This window comes from Acomys minous (genome assembly GCF_964271855.1).
Source record: "Acomys minous genome assembly, chromosome: 4".
NCBI classification, from domain to species: Eukaryota; Metazoa; Chordata; class Mammalia; order Rodentia; family Muridae; genus Acomys; species Acomys minous.
The window spans coordinates 112284104-112308989 of record NC_140486.1 but is presented as its reverse complement, the minus strand read 5'-3'; the positions used below and the strand labels follow the sequence as shown (position 1 = coordinate 112308989).

General features: G+C 44.6%; 1 protein-coding gene across 4 annotated transcripts in view; it reads right to left on the bottom strand.

The window, feature by feature from the left end:
* LOC311596360 (UDP-glucuronosyltransferase 1A6) overlaps window positions 1-24886 on the bottom strand; it is a 111057-nt gene that overhangs the window by 61200 nt on the left and 24971 nt on the right. The window contains exon 1 of one of the 4 annotated variants that reach the window (XM_084779694.1): window positions 13945-14854. The exons of 2 other annotated variants lie outside the window; for them this stretch is intronic. In XM_084779694.1, the coding sequence (XP_084635820.1) occupies window positions 13945-14799 (855 nt within the window). In that variant the 5' untranslated portion in view covers window positions 14800-14854. Of the gene's footprint in view, window positions 1-3050; window positions 3206-13944; window positions 14855-24886 lie in introns of those variants that run through there. One more of the 4 variants, XM_084779693.1, reaches the window with a different exon arrangement.

Sequence of the window (24886 nt, the reverse complement as noted above, 5' to 3'; positions counted from 1 at the left end):
CATCCAAGGTCAACTTCAAAGATGCTGGGCACTGACTTCAGTGTGTTCTCTTCGGAGACACAAGTAGGACTTAACCTGTCCCATCTTCTTACATCGTACAAAGCCCAGAATGCAGTTATGTGCAGCCTTCTCTGTGCAGGAAACTGAGGCTGCTACCTAAGCAAAGGACATTGTTACCCTTGTAGCTTTGGAAAGAAACCTAGAGTTAGCTACTGCTGGCTCAACTATTCACACACTCTTGGACTTAGAATTCCTTCACAGTCATCAGTTGGTGGAAAATGATGACAAGTTTAGTTCTAAAACTTAATTGAGGGCTAGGGATGAAATTCCGTTGGTAGAATGTTTGCCAGCCAGTAATCTCTTTATCAGGGAGTAGAGGCAGAAGGGTCAGAAGTTCAAGGTCATCCTAGCTCCATAGTGAGTTTGAGGACAGCCTGGAGTACATGAGCATTTGCCTAAAACACAGGAGGGTGCCTGAAGATATGGCTCAGCAGTTAAGAGTACTGGCTGCTCTTCCAGAGGACCCAAGTTCGATTCCCAGCACCCACACAGCAGCTAACAACCATCTGTAAACCAGTGCAAGCTCATGGTGCACAAATTTACATATAGGCATACACATATATTTAAAGTAAATGAAATCTCAAAATGAATTTTTAAAAAATAAACTTAAGTGGCTTTTATTTGCAGTTCTAGAATCAGGCAGTGCCTCAAATGGAGTGAGTGCTGTAGTGAGCCAGCCTGGGTCTGCCATAAGTGGCCCTCAGAACCTTCTACGTCACACTTTTCACAATGTTCCCATGGACTAAAGTAGCCGAAGATGTCATATACACACAAACACCTCCTGGTTAACATACACAAACAAGAATAAACCCATTTTTGTTAACACACCTTGGGATGGGAGGATAGAAAACTGTCAAAGGGTGGCTTTGTTTGATGTTTTCTCAAGTCCATTTCATGTCTGACCTCCTAGGTCACAGGTGCAACCTGTAATTTCCTTCTTCATTTGTCTGTTGCAATGTCACATGCCCTGAAGCTTCCAGAAAATTTCACAGTGCCCTTAGAAGAAGATGCACTTGGGAAAAGCAAACAGCCATTTTGGTACTGCTATGAGAACAGCGTAGATTTCATGGGTCCTAAAATGGGCTCAAAAAGCAACAGGGCTCCTAAAATGTATTTTGAAACCCCTTGTTTGATATTAGAGGTAGGTAACATTCCCACCTGTGGCCCAAGCCCTTCTTATTGATTGGTGCCATTGATGACTGTGAAAGGACATTGAATAAATATGATGAGCTTGTTTCTGTAACAGCAGAGCTCTGGGCAGATGTGACCAGAGGGCTGTAGCTTTCTAGCCCTCCCTTTGGTGGGCTAGAAAATGTCCTCAGAAGGCTCATAGGGAGTGGCATTCCTTAAAAGGATTAGGAGATACAGCCTTGTTGGAGGAAGCAGTGTCACTGGGGGTGGGCTTTGAGGTTTCAGATGTTCAAGCCAGGCCCAGTGTCTCTTTCTCCCTGCTGCCTGCCAACCCAGATGTAGAATTCTTGGCTTATTTTCTAGCACCGTGTCTACCTGCATGTCGCCATGGTCCCTGCCATGACGATAAGGCACCAAACCTCCGAAAGTGTAAGCCAGCCCCAATTACATGTTTTCCTTTGTAAGAGTTGCTGCGGCAGGGCTGGAGAGATGGCTCAGAGGTTAAGAGCACTGCCTGCTGATGTCAATCTCCAGCAACCACACACGGTGGCTCACAACCATCTACAATGTGATCTAATGCCCTCTTCTGGCATGCAGGTGTACATGCAGGCAGAGCACTGTATATGTAATAAATAAATAAATCTTTTTTTTTTTTTTTTAAAGAGTTGCTGTGGTCATGGTGTCTCTTCACAGCAATAAAACCCTGAGACACTCCTCCTGGATGATAGGCATGATGATCAAGAGGTCAGCTCTGGTCACTCCCTTCCTTTGAGGTTCTGCGACACCTTCCCCAGTAAACCCGTGGACAAACAGCCCAGCCTGTCACTCTGGAACGCCTCCCCTTCTTTGCCATCTTTATCTCGCCTATTATGTGTTTACTGCCTCTCTCCCAACTACCAGTAGTACAGGCAGGGCAGGGTCAATCAACGTCCCCTTTACTCTCTATTTTATCTGCATGCAGACCAGCGGTTGGCATACAGGAGGCCCTCAGCGCGAGTTTGTGGGTGAGAGGACTAGCTTTAGGGCTGCCTATCCATTTTATCCTGGGGCTTCATTTTCATCCAAGTAGTAAAGGTCCACTCAAGGAAATGGCAATCACTGACTCTTTAACATGTTTATAAGGACAAAAAAAAAAAAAAAAACCCACAACTTTTTTCTGATGCATTACTTTCACTCACACAGTATTTGTGTTACCAGGCTGAGGGATGGGGTCCTCTCCCACCCAGCTGGCATGTCACGTGAAGGGCTCAGTTCTACAAGACTGCCTCCATTTCAGACCCCCACAGCCCCTGTACAGCTTGGCTGCAAACCAGAGTCTCCTTCACTGGGCTTTGTACGCCCTGTTAGAACGGCTCACGGAACGAAATTACTCAAGGGTTCACTGCAGTAGATATTACCAACAGTGCGGTAAGACACAGGTGGAGAAGTGCAAAGGGCGTTGGGGCAGGGGCATGAAAGTCCCCTGTGCTCCGAAACATCATCTCCACACCTGCAGTAGCCTGGCACCTCCCCAACCCCACTCCCTCTGCGCTTTCACACTGGCCTTGTTATGCAATATAGGGCATTGATTAAGTTATTGCCGATCAGTAATCACCCCCCTCTGCCCCTTCCCTCTAATCTCAAACTTGGTCTCCCAGTCCCCATCCTTACAAACTTTCCAAAAAGTCACCCCTTTAAGCATAAGCTTTTAAAAAGGTAAAGCGGCTTGTCACAATGAGCAAAGCGGTACCGGGTTTGCAGTCCCAGCCCTCAGAAAAGCACAGGCATTCGTGAAGGTCTGGGCAGGAAGTGAGGACAAAGATCCAACTATGTCAAATCCTGAACTGTACTCTCGAGACACTTAATCTGTTGTTACTTGCCTTTAAATTAGTAAGATTAGAAAACCGTGCGTCTGAGTAGCACGTGATGAGGACTCTTGAGGAGGATTTAGAAATCTGGACGTCTGCTTTCAGTCAGCCACCATCAGCCAGTGAAGCGATTTCTCCCCCCAAATTCCTGGTTTCCCAACCACCACCAAGGAGGGAGGGTCATGTTTGTTCTGTTTCTTAATCACTCTTTTGAGGGCGGGGCAGGGAGTGATGGATGTGGAAATCAGGCTGCCCAGGGAGAGGGTGGGTTTTTTTTTTTTTTTTTTTGCATCCAAAAACTGGCTCGCCCAGACCTTGTCACGCACATGCATATTCCAAGCAGCATGCCAGAGCTTGCCTTAACCTTGGCACCCTAGAGTTCTGGGCTCAGAAAATCAGCATTGAAAGGCCATGCCAAGGGCAAACCCGGCCCCAGGAACACAGCCAAGATGACAGTGCAGAGGTGTTGAAGGCCATGCAGGGACTCCACTCAGTCCAAGCTGGGTAGACGTATCATCAGGGTGAGGTGTTGTTTGTTTGTTTTTCGGTTGGTTGGTTTTGGTTTGTTTGTTTGTTTGTTTGTTTACTTTTAATTGATTATTTGTGAATTTCACATCATGCACCCCAGTCCCTGCTCACGCCCCATCCCCTCATATCTGCCCTTCGCCTTTGCAACATCCTCCCCCACGCACACACATTTAAAAAAAAAAAAAACCACACACACACACAAACAAGCAAACCCAACAACAACAAAAAACAAAGCATAGAAACCATCTCATCGTGGAGCTGTAGTATGTCACAGTATGTCCCACTGCATGTCCCTCCAGCCACACATGTTCACTTGCAAATGTTCACTGTAATAAGTCAGTGGTCTGCTTTCAGATCTCTGGCTTCTGTTACATTATCAGGGGTTTTTTGTTTGTTTGTTTGTTTGTTTGTTTGTTTTAACTCAGAATGAAGAGACACAGGAGGATGCTAGCAAACATCCTCGCTCAGAGCGATGAGAAATTCCTCCCTCCCTAGAGACTCACAAAGGAAGTGCATTGCAGTCCTGCCCTTCCTGAGCAGCGGAGAAAGGTTCTTTCCACAACAGCAAGCACTCTGGAGAAAGAAGGGCTTTAAGCAAGCTGGCATGGACTCAGGGAAGCAAGAGGAACTGTAGGTTCAGATTCTTTATGAGGGGCACACATCTTACTGAGGCTCTCAGCCTAGACCCTTCCTAGCAGGGTCTGGGTAGGAAAATCATCAGGCCCATCTGGGTATTGGATGGGGAAGTCTTCTTATTCTCAGCAGGCCCAAAGGGTCATAGGTTGAAGGCAGGAGAACAGGAAAGGAAGGCAAGTGTGTGTGTGTGTGTGTGTGTGTGTGTGTGTGAGAGAGAGAGAGAGAGAGAGAGAGAGACAGACAGACAGACAGACAGAGAGACAGAGAGAGACAGAGACAGAGACTGAGAGAGAGAGACAGAGACTGAGAGACAGAGAGAGAGAGAGAGAGAGAGAGAGAGAGAATGCACACACAAAGGCACAGGGGTGTGCAGATGTGGAGAGTGTTTCTGTACTGAGCACCAGAAAAGGGAATTTGATTTCTAGAGAATCGCATTGCTGGCCTAGAGGCTTCGTCATGCTGTGGGAGATGTTACAGATTCACGCACGCTGCCTTGCATCACCACCATTTCTCCTGAGTGTACAGGGAAAAGGTAGCTTTCACCCAGGGATTTCTGAAGAGCCACTTAGGCCTGGGCACACATCAGTGGGAACGAAGCGATAAATCCGGGGATGGAACCACTCTGTGTGGGTAATAAGTGGATGCCCCCCCCTCCAAGTAAGTGAGGTACACCTTGCATTTGGAGTAGAGAGGAGGGCTAAAGATTTTCCCGAGACAGTTTCATGCCAGGAGCTGTGAGGGCTGTAGAAGAATTTCCTTCTCGGGTACTCACCCTTCTAAATCCTTTAGATACCTACAGCTCATGGATAAGGGGCCCAGGATGTCAGAGGACCTACAGAACAGTTTAAGACTTGAAAAATCTGACTCCAGAACACACACACACACACACACACACACACACACACACATACAAAAATCAAATGGATGAATAACCCTTGTTTTATTTCTACCGCTGTGATAAAGACCCCAACAAAAAGGAGCATAGGAGAGAAAGGCTTCTTTTCCCTTGCAAGTCCAGGCCATCATTCCTGAGAAGTTAAGATGGCTGGAACTTGAAGCAGCCAGGCACGGCAGGCAGATCCACAATCGAGGGCAGAGGCCAATGAACACACACACACACACACACACACACACACACACACACACACACACACATGCTTAGGACTCAGCCAGCTTCTCCCTGCTTCTACACAGTCCAGGGCCCCAAACCAGGGAATAGAGATTCTCGATTTCAGGTTAGATCTCCCCACATCCGTTCTGGCAATCAAAACAATAAGCTATAAACATGCCCCACAGGCCAACCCAATCAAGTGACCCTGGGTTGTTATCAAATTGGTGATTAAACTAACAGTCATGTTAATGTTCCAGCACATAATATCTCTATCGCTATTGCCACATAACAATCTACTCAATCCACCAAGTTACATAAACAGTCCATGCAATGTTAGAACCTGAGTTCGGGCCCCCAACAGCTACATAAAAAACTCAGATGGAGGGAGTAGAGGAAACCGTGAGTGAGTGTAGTCTCTGGCGAATGTGGATTTCGACAGGAGCATGGCCTGTTAAGGACTCGGAGAGCAACTGGCCCATAATGAATTGGCAAAGCCATTATTCACATGGGCCAGCTAAGAAGCAGAGAAACCTCACGTAATCCCAGCTTTGTTGTATGTGTGTCTGCCCGGTTTTCATTCTCTCACTGCCACCTCTAGGTAAAGGTTCTGGTACCCAAGCCTTTCAGGAAGCAGCATCCAAGCACCATGGCATGTCCGTGTAATCCCAGTGCTGGGGAGGCAGAGACAGGAGGAGTCCTGGCACTTGTTGGCACTCAGCCAGTCTAGCTGAGTCAGTGAGGCACGGAGTTCAGTGAGAGGCAGTAATTCCAGAAAATAGAGGAAGGCATTTGCTGTTGACTTCCACTCTTTACACACACACACACACACACACACACACACACGAGAGAGAGAGAGAGAGAGAGAGAGAGAGAGAGAGAGAGAGAGAGAGAGAGAAGGAAGAGATGTTAACTAGAACTCTGCCCCACCCCCATCCGCCTGTTACTGGAACTTGAGACAGGAGATGCACTTGCCACCATCTTGTGGCTCCTCTACTAAGGCCCCTTGCTATTGGTTCTCTCTGTGCCTCACACTTCTGTTTCTTCATTAGTCAGCACATTTCTGTCGGGCTAAGGCTACCTCCATTTGTTGATGGCCACATCCTCAGCGCTGAGCCAGGAACACAAGGAGAGGCTTTCACTAGATGGTGGCCAACGGTTAGGCTCTCTGAAAAAGGAACCCGGTGTCCTGTCATTCTGCAACATCATCAAACCTGATTCACAACAGCCGAGGGATCACACTCGGAGGAGCTAGGTCAAAATGTTTCCCATGCTGGGAAAATTTCACTGTGGGGAACGCTCCACAAAGGTCAGAGGCAAGATGCTTTCTCCAGTGTGCTTCCTGGATTTTAGCTTTTCTGTTGCTGTGCCTGTAACCACTGGCCTCACAACCCCAGAGCCACTAAGGCCCCAAGTTGCCCACAGTAACCTGAATTACCGCCTGCTGGGCTGAGTAATAAATTCTACTAAAACTCACTAAAAAAAAAAAAAAAGAAAGAAAGAAAGAAAGAAAAACATTGGGAGTGGCTCTTTCCTACTAAATCTATCTTAATATATTTTATTAATATCCTGCTATCCTTTTACTAAAGTATATAATTATATCTGTGGATACAATTAGCTTGCATATACTCACGAGGGTTTTGTTAAAGGAGGTGCTCAGGAAAATTATCTTCAAAAAGGGCCAGAGATACAACACTCCACGCACACGCGCGCACGCGCACACACACACAAGTGTGCACACACACACATGACCATACACATACTCTCTCCCCGGGCAGTGTTTCCTTCTTAACAGACACAAGATCCAAGCTAGAACTCCTGTTCTCCAACACCACAGCGCCTCTGTGGTTCTACAAGCAATAGCCCTTCTCACCTAAAACAGGCATGAAGGAATACATAGACCTAGTGGACACACTTGCTGAAAGTTTACCTTAGTACAGATTACTATGCCCGTGGTACAAGTCAAAGGGCTGCCTCTCTCTCTCTGAGATCTGAATATCTCTTTGTGAAATTGCCTGGCTTCATATTTATCTACACATAACCTTCCACATACAGAAGACTTTTCCCACACATAAATCCCTTAGCAGATACATAAAACCATATATACATATAAAACCATACTAATCTATGAAACTATGGCTCAATAATTCATATTTTATAGGTACACAGGAATAAAATCCATATACAGCATTTATATCTGCAAGCCCTGGAGTGGTGCAATAAGCCACTCTAATATTACTATTGTTGGGAGAGTTTCAGGTCCCACCCTGGGAAGGAGGGCAAGGGTGCAGGCATGGCCTGGGTAGTGCTTGGCACTTTATCGATGGGGAGTAAAGGGGAGAGAAAAAAAAATATTTTAGCTGATTCATTCTCCTAAGGTCTTGCCACCTGCAACTCCCTTGCCTGACCTTCCCAGGGTCAGAAAGCCTCGCTCCATGGTTTAAATTTTTACTTATGTGTGTGGGCGTCTGCCTCCCTCTACCTCTGTGCACTCCTTGTGTGTCTATTGCCCTTAGAGGCTGGGAGAGGGGCGCCGGATCCCCTAGGACTGGAGTTGCAGAAGGGGAGCAGCTTTGTGGGTGCTGCAGGGAATTGTAGCAGGCCCTCTAGAACAGCACTCAACCCCTGAGCCATCCCACCCGCCCGGACTCCTCATTTGAATGCATCTAAATCTGTAGTCCTCTCACCCTGTAGAAGGAACATGAGGGAACAAAGCACAACCCGTCCCTAACCAAACTACACTGAGCTAAGACACCGGAGATTAGGTCCGGTGTACTAGCCAAGAATGTTAAGCTCATATTTATCAAGACGTTTTTTACTCGCAAGTGATTGGACCACAATTTAAACGATCCTGAACCAACAGTATTATTTCACCATGGTTTAGAGGTCTGTATTCTAGCAAGAGGAAATCAGTGGTATAGATTTCAGGAGAGGAAACTGTGCATACGTCACTGTATACCCAATACCTTTCTAAAACTAATCAGAGATCAGGAACGTGGCTATCTAGAAGATACACATGCAAAAAGCAAAGCTGTACTTTGTTAATGGCCACCTCAAAATAGAAAAGAAAAACTACCCATTTGTATCACAGTTTCTACCAGGCAAATAAAATACCTAGGAACAAATTATGATAAAAAGATAAGACATATAACACAAATTGTTATGAACAGCTATAAAATAATATCTGCAGCAGGAAAAAAAAAAAACCACCAGGCTAATTCTAAATAGGAAGATACCAAGGAAAATCCCTGTTAATGTTTCTCAAATTAGACAAAAACACATTTAATATGATATTAACAAGGCCTTAGTGGTGTGCTGGTTTGTCTGGTTGGTTGGTTGGTTGGTTGTTTTTTAGAATCAAACAAGACCGTTTTAAATTTTAGGAAGGAAAATGCATGCTGGAGCTCAACAAGGAAACTCAGAGGAAAAAAAAAAATAGAAGCTTGGCCACGGAGTGCCTCTCCCAGACACTAACTCACTATAGAGCTGCTTAGTCAGGAGAGGGTCTGAGCCCAGGTGGGTAAGTCAGTCAGTGAGACAAGAGTGAGAACTGAGCAGCAGACACAAGGAATTCAGAAAATTAAATATGACAAATAAGCATTTTAGGTTAGTGGCCGAATAATGGAAGTAACAGTAAGGGACATTGAGGCTGTCCTTTGAGGAGTCTCATACAATGTATCCTTTATGGTACATCCTTTAAAAACCTCTTACCAAACAAGGTGTGGTGGCTCACGACTGTAGTTTCAGCACTTAGGGAGGCAGAGGCAAGCGCATCTCTGTGAGTTCGAGGCCAGCCTGGTCTACAAAGAGAGTCCAGGACAGCCAAGGCTACACAGAGAAATCCTGTATCAAAAAACCAAAAAGAAAAGAAAAGGAAAAAAAAATCTTACCAAAAAGTAAAATAAAGTTGGTTAACAGTGGAAGAATTGAGTACTTTAACCTTAGCCTGGAGAAGATATGCGTGTGTGTTTATCTGATTTTTAAAAATTAACAAGTTGAAGTATATTAGCAAAGATAAATTTAAATAATTCCCACAAAGCGAAAATTCCAAATGGGGAGAGATGAAGAGCCAGCCGGCAGCAGAGACATACCTGCAGCGTATCCAAAACAACGCCAAGCGTTGGTGTGCCTGGTCCTCAAGGAGCTTAAGGGAGCTCATCACTCACTACCCCTGTCTTGCCGTAGAACGTGAGTACGAGACTGACTAAAGAAGACATGACAATGACCTACGTTGCCCATGAAAACAGACAATGCAAACTGAAGCCACTGCGCAGAATGTTTTCCAGAAAAAAAAAAAAATCAAAAGGCTACCGGGCATGGTGGCGCACGCCTTTAATCCCAGCACTCGGGAGGCAGGGGCAGGCGGGTCGCTGTGAGTTCGAGGCCAGCCTAATCTACAAAGTGAGTCTAGGATGGCCAAGGCTACACAGAGAAACCCTGTCTCGAAAAAAACCAAAAAGCAAACAAACAAACAAAAGGCTTTAAAAGATGGACAATACCCAAGATTTGGCAAAGCTATGACAAGACCCAAACTCCCATGCTCTACTTTTGTGTAAAGATTTGAAATTAATTTCTCAAACACTTTAAAATAGAAGAGGTTCGTAAACCACTTAACCCGCCCACCTTACTGGCTTATGGGGCTTAGGCGAGTGTGTGGAGACACTGAATGTAAGGAGAGCGTCTAAGAGTACTTAGGAGAGTGTGGCTCCTATCTACCCACACGTGCTGGTTAAACAGAACTGTAATGTCACAAAAATAGAAATGCTTACGCAACCATTTAAATGGGAAGTGTCAGGAAGTGCCTGGATATCTAGGGCTTACTGGAAAATCAAAAAGGAAAAACAAAGAACATTATGCCAGGCCTGACACTGGATCCTATGTTACTTTCAGGTGCAGTGACTGACATTAGAATGTGCATGCATGCGACACTGCTAAAACTGTGCTCCCACATGGAATAACTTGGATTTGCAGCAAGGTAATTTTCATCGCTCATTGTGGTTTTTCACTGTTATTTTTTTTTCCTTCAGAACAGTAATAAGAAAGGCAGCTAAGAAAGGATAGAGGACTGTGCATTATCATCAGTAAGGGCAGATTTATAAAAAATGTCCAGCCCCACAATAAAAGAATTCGCACAAAGTAATTCAGTGAACCAGAAATCCTAATGGCAATGAAGGTAAATAAGAAGAGCAGTTGAACACAAAATTTCTTCCTTCCAAATGTCCAGAGCCTGATTCATGGGTGTCTTAATTTTCTACTGCTGTATGAAAACACTATGACAAAAACGCAACTTTGAGAGGAAAGGGTTCGTTTTGTCTGGCAGCTTATAGTCCCTTACCTAGGGAAGCCGGATCAGGAACGTGAAGTCAGGAACTGAAGCAGAGGCCATGGAGGAATGTTGCTTACTGTTGCTCCTCACGCCTTGCTCAGCCTGATTCTTATACACACCAGGACCACCCATCCAGAGATGGCACCCACAAGGAACTGAGCCCTCCTCAATCAATGACTAATTAAGAAAACGCACCACAGATTGCCTGCAAACAAATCTTACAAAGGAATTTTCTCAAATGACAACCCCTTTTCCTAACTGATCTTAGCTTATATCAGCTTGACATGAAACCAGCCAGCACGGGTCTAGAGAGATGGCTCAGAGGTGAAGAGCACTGGCTGTTCTTCCAGAGATCCCGAGTTCAAGTCTCAGCAAACACATGGCGGCTCATAACCATCTATAATGAAATCTGGTGTCCTCTTCTGGTGTGCGGGCACACATGTAGTCAGAATACTGTGTACAGAGTAAGTAAATAAGGCTTTAAAAAGACAGCATAGTAACTGGAGATTAAACACACATACTAGGCAAGTACCGTATTTTTCGGACTGTAAGATGCACTTTTTGTCCCCAAAAGGGGGGGGGGGGGAAACTAGGTGTGACTTATGGTCCAATTGCTGTTTTTACTGTTTTTCTTGTTTAGCTGCTCTAAAAACTGGGTGCATCTTATGGTCTGGTGCGCCTTATAGTCCAAAAAATACAGTAGTCATGATGGAGCCCCATGCACCCAGCTCACTCCTCTGTGAGAAGAGACAATATAGCTTGGGCAGTGGTTTTCCCTGTTGGCAGTTGACAGCCACCAGTGAAGACTAAGCTGAGCATCACAGGTCTGGGGGAACTGCAACACTAAACCAGTGTGTGACAAATGAACGGGCACTTGGCTGGAGAGGTCATGCACTGTGTGACAGGTATCTGAGACCTCAGAGGCAATTTCTAGGACAGTTTTGAAAAACCAAAGCCACACTACATGCTCCCCCATGTAGTAAAAATGGCTTCCCCACTCATTGTTGATAGTCAGGGTGTCTGTGAATCTCAAAAGAGCTCTGTGAATGCAACAAACAGGACTGGGTCACTGGGCACTCACTTTAAGATGGTGGCAAAACAGTCCCCTGTTGGAGACTGTGGGAGATCAGGGTAAAGCCACACATATCAAAAGGAACCAGAAACACAGCAGCAAATAAACTCTGTTTTAAGTACTCACAAAAACTTTTGTCATTTAAACAGATTCCTTCAGTGTGGGGGGAAAAAATCAAAACCACCATTCAATGGACTCATTAATAGAGAAACTGTACCATCTTCTTGTGTCTTTACTCATTGATAAAAATTTTGAATTTGTGGTCCAGATCCTTCAGAGTGTGAGAAGTTGAATAAGACTTTATCATAAAATTCAGCGATTGTGAGGTCTCCAACTCACCTCTGGCACCACTGCCACCACCTCATGCCCTCTGTGGAGGAATCTCTCCACAACCATCTGGGTGGTAAACCAGTGGCTCCCATCCACGGGCACCACCAGCAGCCTGCCTGCCTGGGCAAAGCCAGAGTTCAGCAGCAGACACACACACAGAGAGAGGAAGGGAGGCTGGAGACACTGCAGGAGCCATGGGAGAAGCACAGCCCAGGGCAGTCCAGCTTCTGGGTCTTTCCTGCTCTGATTCATCAGGGATAAAGTACAGGATCAAAGTTCCCTTGTGGAAGCATGCACGCACACGTCCATCACGGCACTCTCTTTGCTCTGAAAAGACATGCTGCTTCTGCTTCCAAGGCATGAGGGGAGGCTCATTAGCACCCCACCCACACCTTCACCCCCCAACCGCACCTTTACCTGCACACCCAAGCCACAGACAGCGAAAAAAAACTCTCCCCCAAATCTACATCACAGCTCCCTGCACACTGTGAAGGAGGGGCCACAAAGACTGTTAAAAAGAGTCAGAAAACCAGGAAGTCTGCCTTGAAACGGTCTGCAGAAATGAAACAGGAACAATAGCAATATCAGTGCACATGCTAATGTGGGAAGGGGCAATTTCACAGGGTCCCACCCCTCGGAAAAGAACTACAGGCTCCTAGAAGAGGGAGAGTTAGCCCCTGCCGGGCATGAGTCCTTTATTGGTTGTCCACTACAAAGTGGTCACCCCATACCATAAACGCACACGCATACACACACACACACACACACACACACACACACACACACACACACATGCACACACACACACACACACACACACACACACACACACACACGTAACATTAACGATCAAAGAAGAAGAAGCTATCAATTTTAGAGTGGGGAAGTACAGGTGGAGTTGGAGGAAGGAAATGATATAATTCTATTTTGTTTTAAAATGTTTTTTAAAAGTTGATTAAAAAAATATTATCACTGCTATAGAGATTTTTTAAAAATATATATAAGTGGTGAAAACATTCAGATATTTGATATTCAGGAAAAAAAAACATGTGGATATCTAGAAAATTTTGAGGAAAAAAATTATCATTTAAAGCTGAGTGTTAATACTCCTGAACTGGAGCCAGGGTAATTGATAACTTTGGTTAAAGATGTGAGTGCGTACTTCACTGAGGAGGAAGTGGGACTAGCCCAGCTTGCCCACGGAAACAGGTGTCCATGCCCAAGGTGGAAATAACTACACTGAAATTTTCACATTCAAGATAATGGATGGGCTCCTGAGGCTCTGTGCTCCCGGGGAAGAGCACAATTAGGAAATGCTCTGTGACAAAGAGACCCCAACTTATGTCCAGACCGATTCTAGATCTTATGTTAAGAAAGCAGTTCTAAATTTTTACAACTACACATACTATTTGTGAATTCCTCAAAACTGAGAAGCACACCAAATTCTTAGGAGGATTTTTTTTAAAAAAGAGGTTCAGTACAGGAATGAACAAGATGAAGTTTCATTTCTTATGATTCGCACTCTGTTGTCAAAAACAATGCAGGGATTACATATAAGAATGTTTGTCAGCTGGGCAGTGGTACTGCACGCCTTGAATCCCACCCCTTGGGAGGCAGAGGCAGGCAGATCTCAGTGAATTCAAGGCCAACCCAGTCTACAACACTAGTTCAGGACAGCCAGGGCTACACAGAGAAACTCTGTCTCAAAAAACTAAAAAAAAAAAAAAAAAGTTTGTGGTGCACACACATCAACAAGCAAGATTTACAAGTTCCACTACTGCACAATTATCTGTAAATGGTCAAAAGTATTAATTAGAACAAAAAACTAAAATGACAGCCCTGTTATGGAATAACTGCATTGCCCAAAGCCAGGGCTCTCTTCATTGCTAAAGGAGAGATAGCATACCTTGGAAAGCGGCTTTCCCTGGTGGCAGTTGATGCCGCCAACAAAGATCACGTTGGGCATCATAGGTCTGGGGAACTCCAGAACAAAGTCAGTTCGTAAGAGCCAGATGGACACGGGGCTGAAGAGGTCAGACATAGTCACTGGGGTCTGGAGAACTTCAGAGGCAATTTCTGAAGCAGTTTTGAAGAAATTATGACAAAATGCATACTCCGACATGTAGGAGAGATGGTTCCACACTCTCTCCTTGAAAGTCATGGTGTCTGTGAATTTTGAGAGAACTCTGGGAACATACGAAGGAGGACTGGGGCACTGGGCGCCCTCTTCGAGATAGTGGCAAAATATACCTCTTGCAAAGACCACTGATGGAAGTGACAAATATTTGGCAACAGTTAAGCCGCACACATCGAAAGGATCCAGCAACACAGCATCAAAAGCGCTCTGCTTCAAGTACTCCACTAACATCTTGTCGTTAAACAAACTCCTACAGTGTGAAAACAGCAAATCAAAGAAACCTTTGGCTGGAGTTGTTAGTAGAGGGAGCAGCCCATCTTCTTGAGCTTTCCACTGAGCGTCAATAAAAAACTTGAACTCGCGGTTGAAATCCTCCAGAGTGTGAGAAATTGAATACGTTTTCACGGTTAGGTTCAGAGACTTTCCCAGTTGCCAACTCACCTCTGGAACAACTACCACCACCTCATGCCCTCTGTGCAGGAGTTCCTCCACAACCGTCTGCATGGTGAACCAGTGGCTCCCATCCATGGGCACCACCAGCAGCCTGCCTGCCTGGGCAAGGCCAGAGGCCAGCAGCAGACACACGCACAGAGGAAGGGAGGCTGGAGACGCTGCAGGAGCCATGGCAGAAGCACAGCCTGAGGCAATCCAGCTGCTGAGAATCTGAGCTCTTCTAGCACAGCAAGGGGAAGTGTGAGTGAGAGAGCAATCTACCCTCGCAGGAGGGTGTGTTCTTACACAATAATCCCGGAAAATGAATGATTTACTTAGAGAACAGTAATAAATGAGCAAGCGTTATTAAGAGACATATGTGTTTGTTTTCCTAGGAGAAAGGGCTTGCGATCTTTCTCTTGGGCAGAATCACGCAAGATGAGTTTAGAAATAGTTATGAAGAAATTTACTTGACCCTAAGGACTCCAAAGGTGCAAAAGGAAGCAACAGTTAAAGAATTTTAACATTTCTAGAACTGGTCTCAAAGCAAAACCTGGACACTTTCTTTCAGGCACTAGACTGTGTCCCAAAAATATTTACTGTCTCTTTTTCCAAAGCAGAGGGTGGCAGGGGGACCAGAGTCTGGGCCCACTGACAGAGTAGAACAGTTCTGCCAGATGAGCAGTGCTGCTGGTCTTGGTGCCCCTGCTGTAGGAATCTTGTTCCACTTCCAAACACTGTGTGCCCTCTGCATTGCTGACATAAGATTGGCAAGCATCTGCACAGACCCCTCCAGGGACTTAAAGGAAGATGACTGTCACCACTCTTACAACCTCCCCCTTGATGTGCCCAAGGCCATAGACAGTCATGTATTCTATGTGCAGAGAGCTCAGTTACCCAGAAACCTTCTCCACAGATCTTTGGATTTGTCTCTCCTGTCATTGCTGCATCTGTGGGGTTGTTTCCACCTTGTGGCTACTGTGAATAGTGCTGCTACAGCACCACACACAGGTTCTTCTTAGGAACTGATTCCAAGCCCTCCACATAGGATTAAGGCTGCTACCTCATTAGGAAATTCTATCACTGACTGCTGAGAATCATCAGACTGCTCTTCACAGGCCTTTATCATTTTAATTTCCCATCAGGCCTGCATTATTATTATCTGGTCTGCAAGTACACTCTAAAGCTTTTTTTTTTTTTTTAAAGAACTCTTCATGGTCTTGTGGATGGCATCTTATAGTTTCTGGTTACATTTTTATGATCACTCCCATATCCTGCACACGGCCCTAATGTTTGCCTTGACTTGTGGGGCTCAACAAAACAATCTTTGAGGATTTCTTTCTGTGTGTTTGTATGGGTGTGTGTGCAGGTGTGTGAGGTATGGGGATCAGGAACCAGGAGGAAGAGGGGGTGAATAGAGACAGAACCCACACAGAATCCCGGGAACCAGACTCCAGAGACCAGACTCAAAGGTGCAGAGCTAACTTTATTGTCTAGTGTAAAGGCCTTTAAAAGGCTGAAGGGCCAATCAGTCCATCCCATACTGGCCTCAAGTACCAATAGCAATCGGTCAGGTTGCTGTAGCTTTGATGAAATGTGGGGGATTGGGGGTGCAGCAAGGTCACCTCAGGAGACTTCTGTAAAGAAGGGGCCAGCAGTCCCCGCCCTAGCCTCAGGTCCATTTGGAGACTTCACTGGTGTGCTAGGAGTCCTAGTGGATCAACACTGTGAGCTGCGCATCAGGACCATTCCAGGAGTCTTAGGGGCCACTGAGGCATCACTTGCCATTCTCTGTGAGCCTCCAAAAGCCTTATCTCGACACTCCCCACTCTGAGGCTTCCCACAGAGGCCAGAATCAGATGTTAGAAGCCAGGAGCTGAAGTTAGAGGTGGTTGTGAGTAGCCTGACATGGGAGCTGGGAGCCAAACCTGAGCCCTCTGCAAAGGCAGCAACACCTCCCAGCTGCTGAGCGAGCTCTCTCTCTCCAGCCTCAACAAAACCATTTTTAAACTTTAAGGGAGATTATATTATGGGATTCACCAACACACTTTGGAAATCAGTAAGCGTGGGTCTCCTACTACTAAAACATACTTAAAAACCTACCACAGAAGCAATAGTTGAAAATATGGTGCTGCATATGGGTGTGGCCAAACTGAGAGGCTGGAAGCAGACAGAAGTAAATGTGGAAAATTAGGGCCTGATAAAGACGCACTGCAAGTCCATCAGAGAAGTGTGAGCTGCTCCTCAAATGACGTTTGTGAACTGTAGCTGTCACACTGCAACCCCAAAAAGAGACCACCAGGACTTGATACTGAGGCAATATACATGAGGACCTTTAATCGACTCGAATCTGGCTCTGACCGATCACCAACACAGATCTCTGGGCTGAGAGTAAATTTATAGGTTCCTATCCCTCCCTGTGCCCCAAAGCAGGGAAGTTCCAACCTGGCAAGCATCTATTGCTTGAGTAACATAAAGAGGTCTAATGTCTATAAAAGTGACAAGCTACAGAAAAAGGCTCCAAGGCCGCCCATAGCTTAGTTTTCTTTGTTCACCACCTGGTTTCTTATTAACCCTATGTCCGGTGGGCAGGAAGGAATGTGGCCATTAAATTGGGTCTCTTATCAACTCTATCTCAGGTGACCCTTCAGGTCAGTCCCTAGGCAGTGCTATCTCTAATGGGGCTGCACTTTGCTTCTGGCCAGATTATCTCCTGTAGGCCTATTTCTTAACCTTTACGCCAGTAACCCTGAAATCCAATTTTAGTTCTTCTGGTATCTCACATTTAGACACCTACTCTGAGTAGGGTCAAATTCCCAGAAAAATATTGTCAGCCTGAAAAGGCATTAAAGCCACTCACATATGAAATGGCATAAATATTTCTATGATCTGCTTTTGGAAACAATAGTATATGTCGATGTTTACAAAGTTGTAAGAAAAAGTTAACATGTAAAACACAGGAAAAGTTAACCAATTTGGATGACCCAAAATAAAAACCAAGTCAATTAAAATATGAAAAGCTACAGAGGCACCGAGGTGGCTCGGGGGTTAAGAGAAATGGCGGCTTTTCCAGAGGACCCAGGTTCAATGCACAGCACCCACATGGGGGCTCATAGCCATCCGCAACTACGGTTCCAGCAGATCCAGTGTTTTCTTCTGGCTTCTCTGTGTACTATATGCATGCGCTATGCATATATACATGAAGGCAAAACACTTTACATATAAAAATAAATTAAAATTGAAAGACAAAAGATAAGGAAGAGTTCAACACTCAGTTGAAGGGCCAAATGTTAATATTCCTGAACCTGAGAGGCTGCTATCAATTGTGGACATTGGTAAAAGGATGTCACTGTGTAATTTGCCAAAGCGGAAAGATGCAAACAGCCGAACTCTTTACTGAAACAGCTAGTGAACACTGAAGCATCTACACAGAATTTTTCATCACCAAAGTCAACAAAACTTTAAAATGTGGGCAATATCCAGAGTAGAAGAGGCCACAGAAAATGAGAACTCTCACAAATGGTGAAGCTGCTCAGAGTTTTGAGAGCAGTTAACCAATGCCGGGAAATGTGGTGTGTGCATACTAGACCCAGCCACTCTGCTCCCTGGGCTCTGTGCTGCTGAGACAATAGCAGGCTCAGGAAATACTCTGTTTGAGAAAGAACTAAGGAGCCAGGCAGTGGTGGTACACACCTTTAGTTCCAGCACTCAGGAGACAGAGGCAGGAGGATTTCTGAGTTTGAAGCCAGCCTGGTCTACAGAGTGAGTCCAAGGACAGTCAGGGCTGCACAGAGAAACCCTGTATGAGAGTGTATGAGAGAGAGAGAGAGAGAGAGAGAGAGAGAGAGAGAGAGAAGTCTAAGGATGAATAGTCTAGTTTGGAATTAAATATCTATCAATATTTGTGGGTTAGAAAGACAAAGCCACATTTAAAACAATGCACTTTTCATGCTAGGATACGGGAAGAATTTGAGCGGATGTAATAGAGCAGATTTGGTAAAAACAAATTGTTTACAAGTATGAGATTCAAATAAAAAATGGAACACTAATTTTGAAAGGACTAGGATGTGATGCCTACCACTTTCTAGAAGGTGAAAACTGAAGGTGAAGAAGCTTGTGTTTGGGGCTGGAGAGATGGCTCAGTGGTTAAGAGCGCTGACTGCTCTTTCAGAGTCATAAGTTCCAATCCCAGCAACCACATGGTGGTTTACAACCATCTATAATGTGATCTGATGCCCTCTGCTGGCCTGCAGGTGTACATGCAGGCAGAGCACTGTATACATAATCAGTCAATAAATATTTTTTAAAAAAAGAAACATGTCTAGGCTGCCGCTAGAGCTTACCTTAAGAAAATACTTCTGAATGTTTATAACTACACATACCATTTGTGAAGGAATTCCCTGAAACTGGGAAGCACACCAAACTCCTCAGGGCTTTTTTTTTTTTTTTAGAAGGACTAGAGTACAGGAATGAGCAAAATGAAGTTTCATTTCTGTGTTTCTCAATCTCTTTTTTAAAAAAATAATACATGCATACTGGTGACTATAAGAATGTAAGTGGTACACACACATATTAGCAAGCAAGATTTACAAGTTGCACTACTGCACAATTATCTGTAAATGGTCAAAAGAATTAGTTAGGGCAAAAGAACTGAAAATGACAAACCATAGACCTCTCCCTTCTGCCCTCTGCCTCTGAGCTCTAGGCTCTGGGCTCTGGGCTCTGGGCTCTGGGCTCTGGGCTCTGGGCTCTGGGCTCTGGGCTCTGCCTCTGCCTCTGCCTCTGCCTCTGCCTCTGCCTCTGCCTCTGCCTCTGCATCCTGAGTACTGAGATGAAAGGCATGTACCACCCTGCTAGGCTCGGATTTGTTCATTTAACATAGTAAAAATGGTCATCTTACCAGAAGCAATCAACAGATACAATGTAATCCCCATCAAAATTCCAACCCAATTCTTCACAGACCTTAACAGGACACACACAAATACATACACACACACACACACACACACACACACACACACACACACACACACACACCAAAAACACCAAACAAACCAAAGGTAGCTAAAACAATCTTGAACAAAACTAGAACCTCAGGAAGTTTCACCATTCCTGATCACAAGTTATATTACAGGGCTATAGTCACAAAAGCAGCATGTTACTGACAGAAAAACAGACACATTGGTCAATGGGATCAAATTGAAGACCAAGGCATAAACTCACAAACCTATAGATATCTGATTTTTTATCAGGAAGTCAAAATTTCACACTGATAAAAAAACAAAACAAAACAAAACAAAAAGCAGCACTTCCAACAAATAGTGTTGGTAAAAGTGGATGGCTGTATGCAGAAGAATGCAAATAGATCAATATCTAGTACCCTGCACTAAACTCCACCCCAAATGGATCAAAGACCTCAACATAAAACCACATATACTGAACCTGGTAGGAGAGAAAGTGGGAACTAGCCTTGAGCACGTTGGCCCAGGACACAACTTCTTGAAGAGAACAGAGACAGCTCAGACACTAAGATCAACAACTAACAAATGGGACCTCACAACACGGTGAAGCTTCTGGAAGGCAAAGGATACCATCAATCTAACCTACAGAATGGGAAAAGATTTTTACCAATTCCTCATTCAAAAGAGGACTAAAATACAAAATAAAGAACTTGGGAATATATAAAACAAGTAATCCAAGGGGTACAGTAGGCCACTGCAGAACAGAGGTCCTGAGGGCACTCCTCTCCAGAAATCTGGTTTACCTGGACACAGAGAAGGGAAATGACTCCCTGCTGTTCCCATTGAGCTGCAAAAGATCATTTGGTGAAAAGTTTCACAGACCTGGGTCCACTTCCAAAAGACACTTCTAAAGAGACCATGGAAATGAAGACATTGGAGAGCCAATGTATCAAAACTGTGAAAACTTTGTAGAAGAGTTTGTCAACAAAATACTCCAGCTGATTTCCGTCCCTCTGGAAGTCACTTGGGCTTCTCCTGCTAGAACTCCTCCTGTCAGACCTGCATGCAGGTGTTCTGTCACTGAGGCAAGCACTGCCTTTGTTTGCTCACTTTTCTCCTGCTCTTAAAGTGGGAAAGGGTCTGCTATTTCACCTGAAATCTTTTATTTGTGTGCCTACCACTGAGGTTAGGAACGTGATCTCTTCTTTCAGATGTTGCCTTTTCATTTCTAAGACTTTATTAGATAACTTCTATTTCTCTGCCTAAACCCTCTTTAGTAATAAAACCTCAAATTTCAACAGGCCAAAGAGATGATACTTTCTTACCCCCATTCACACTATTAGTAGCTTGATGAGGACTGCTTGGATTCAGGAAAGATGCTCACGGCTTGTGCCATCTCCTAGTTATGTCCTTGACAGGCCGTGATTGTGTCCTTCTGTTTTCATTCTCTCCCACTGAAATGAGCAACTTGAATTAAAGACAATGTCCTTCTAGGTGGAGAAAAGGTGAAAGGTAAAAGCCAAGTGGGTCTGAACCACAGAAGAATTGATGTGAAGACTGAAGTCACTGAGAAAAAAACAGGTAGAGAAAAAAACACCTGAGTTACCACCAGGCAGAACGTTGTTAGAAAACCTAAGCAGAGTTATAACTAGAAACACCCCATCACACTCTCTGGCAACTTGTGTCACTCTAGTTTGCTTTATTATCCTTAGAGCACCAATAACATATTTCCCTACTACTTAGTTTCTTATGTAAGACCTTGATTTTCCCAAGAGTGTATTTATGAGTTACTTTAAACTATTAGGGGGGACAATAAAAAAGAAAGACACTTCTAAGCTTCTAAGCTGCCCCTGAATTAACAAGGGCCCTGTTCCTGAGACAGGCTCTCAGGAAGTTACTGCAAACTAAAGTGACACCCTGGGATCTTTCTTCCATTTTACAATCTTTTTGTCTTTTTCTTTTGTCCTCTAGGCCCCTTCCTCTTGTCCTTTCTTCCCTTCTCCCCTTCCCTGTTGGTCCCTTTCATCTTTTGCCTTAGCTCTGACTCTATTCTACATTGAATGTATGGAACTTAGGATGCACATTAAAGCTTAGGGTTTTTTATGGGGGGTCCTCCTTTGGGCTCATGATTTAGGCCACCCCTGCATTCTCCTTCAGGGCTTCCTCCTGAGCTTGAGAGGCACAAGAACCTGGATTCTCTCTGCCCAAGAGTGCAAGGATCTGCATGTTCCCTCTCCAGGGAGCAGCCTCTGCAGATGCTTGATGAGAGCTTTGAGGCATAAAGGCATCCTGCTCCTCCCTGCAGCACACCCCATCCTGCTAGCTTCCCCAGGACCTCAGAGCGTCCAAGAAAAAAGACACTATCTGACAGGGTACAGCTTTAAGCGGAGAATTCTCAGTAAAGGAATCTCAAATGGCAGAGAAAACCCTTAAAGAAACGTTGAACATTCTTAACCATCAGGGAAATGCAAATCCAAACTACTTTGAGACTCCGTCTTGCACCAGACAGAATAACTAAGATCAATAGCACAAGACATAGCTCATTTTGGAGAGGATGTGGAGTAAGAGGAACGCTTTGTCCATTGCTGATGAGAGTGCACACTTGTACAGCGACTATGGAAATCAGGATGGTATCGCCTCAGAAAGGTGGGACTAGATCTACCACCTGTAAAGATCCATTTAGACCATTCTTTCTTTTAAGATTTATTTAGCAGGTACACCGTGTTCTACCTGCATGTATATGTGCATGCCAGAAGAAGGCACCAGATCTCAATTTAGATGGTCATGAGCCACTATGTGGTTGCTAGGAATTAAACTCTGGAAGAACAACTAGTGCTCTAAACCCCTGAGTCATCTCTCCTGCCCTGCATTTAGACCACTCTTGGGCATATAACCAAAGGATGCCTCCTCCTTCCACAGGGACACTTACTTGCATGTTAATTACTGCTCTATTTATAACAACCTAGATGTCTCTCAACAGAATGAATTTTTATTTTTTTATTTTTTATTTTATTTTTTATTGTTTTGGCTTTTCGAGACAGGGTCTCTCTGTGTTAGCCTTGGCTGTCCTGGACTCACTTTGTAGACCAGGCTGGCCTCGAACTCACAGCGATCCGCCCACCTCTGCCTCCCGAGTGCTGGGATTAAAGGCATGGGCCACCACGTCCGGCTTCAGAATGAATTTTTAAAATGTGACACATTTACAGAATAGAGTATTAGCGCCTCTCTCTCTCTCTCTCTCTCTCTCTCTCTCTCTCTCTCTCTCTCTCTCTCTCTCTTCCTCCCTTGCTCCCTCCCTCCCTCTCTTGGTCAGTATGAAATCTGTAGGCAAATCTGTGGCACTAGGAAAAATCATCCTGGGTGAGGTAACACAAATCCAGAAAGATAAATATTGCATATATTTGCTTATATTTGGATAGTAGCCATTAAACAAATGATAGCCAAGCTAGAATCCATAGACCCAGTGAGGTTAGGCATAGAGAAAGGGACCAGGACAGGATACAAGAGTTTCCCTGGGAGGAGGAAACTGAATGGATGTTACGGGTGGACTGGAGCTGGAAGAGAAAACAAGAAGAGGAGAATCAGATGGGAGGGAAGAGGGGAAATGGGAGTGAGGAGAAATTGAGGGGAGAGAAGCTGGAATGGAAGAGCACTGAGTGGCAGTGTGGACACCCAGCACAGTGGCAACTTCCCATACCATATGGAAGCATTCCTAGCGAAGTCTCCACAGACTGAGGAAGACAGGACCCCTACTGGCTGTATCTTGCCGCCAAAGTTTCCAGTGCTGAGACTTGATTTCTTCCAACTGACTTACTGGTCAAAAGCGAACCATTGGAAATACCCAAACAACCCCTGATGTTGACAAGGCAACAGACTGCTCTCCACATACTGACATCAAGGCCCCATTGCTGAAGACAGCACCCACACAACTCACTGAACATGGAGAGGGTGAGCTGGTACCTACAGAGAGCCTTCAACCCCATGTTCTAGTGTCCAGGACATAGAAAGGGGTGCAGCTGACTGCCAAAAGAGAAGAGTGAACACCAAGCCAGTCACAACGCCTTTGAGCAACAATCTGTCTTGCCTGTAATATAGCAATGGAGCAATGGAGGCACAGACCTTGTAGGAGTAACTACCCAATGTCTGATTTGACCTAAGGCCCACTCCATGAGATCGAACTCACACCTGACACTGCTTGGGTGTCCAAGAAGGCAACTCTAGATAACTCAGAGAGCCAGGGTAAAGCAGAATATGAAAATTAACAACAAATGACTCCTAATGGTGATCGGTGTCTTACTCAGCCATCGTTGGAGCCATTTCTGCCAACATGGGTCAACACGGGTCTGTACCAGGTCCTCTGCTGGAGAGATGGCTCCGTAGTTTAGAACAGTGGTTGCTCTTCTGGGGACCCTTGTTTAATTCCCAGCACCCACATGGCAGCTCACAACTGTAGGTAACTGGTGTTCCAAGGGATCCGATACCCTCATAGAGACATATATTCAGGCAAAACACCAAGGTATATTAAAAAAATTAATTAATTAATTTAAAAAACAACAGATGCACCTACCTCCCCTCCTATATATTACATCAATAACTTCTGAAATATGGAGAAACTGCATGTGTACTCCTAAATAATACAGCCTAAAATTAATGAGAGCTGCTCTATGGCTTAATGTGTTTTTCTTTTTTTTTAATTTAATTTAAAATTTTTTTAATTTTTTATTAATTTATTCTTGTTACATCTCAATGGTTATCCCATCCCTTGTATCCTCCCATTCTTCCCTCCCTCCCATTTCCCCCTTATTCCCCTCCCCTATGACTGTTCCTGAGGGGGATTTCCTCCCCTCCTTTTTTTTTTTTTAATTTATTTACTGTATATGAGGGCTTTATCTGCAGAAGAGGGCATCAGATCACATTATAGATGGTTGTGAGCCACCATGTGGCTGCTGGGAATTGAACTCAGGACCTCTGGAAGAGCAGGCAGATCTCTTAACCACTGAGCCATCTCTCCAGCCCCTCCTCCCCCTTTATATGCTCATAGGGTATCAAGTCTCTTCTTGGTATTAATGTGTTTTTCACTGTCTCCAGAAACATTAAAATTTATCTTAATAGGGTTTATTTTTGTCTTTTTAAATTATTTTTCTAGTTTTCTTTGTTCCCTCCTCTTTCTAATTTCATGACCTACACACACACACACACACACACACACACACACACACACACGAAGGCATACATTTATATTTAAAATTAGATTGTAGTTTGTAATTTACATTCACTGATGCCACAGGTGTTCACGTCCATAAGCCACCTATATAGAA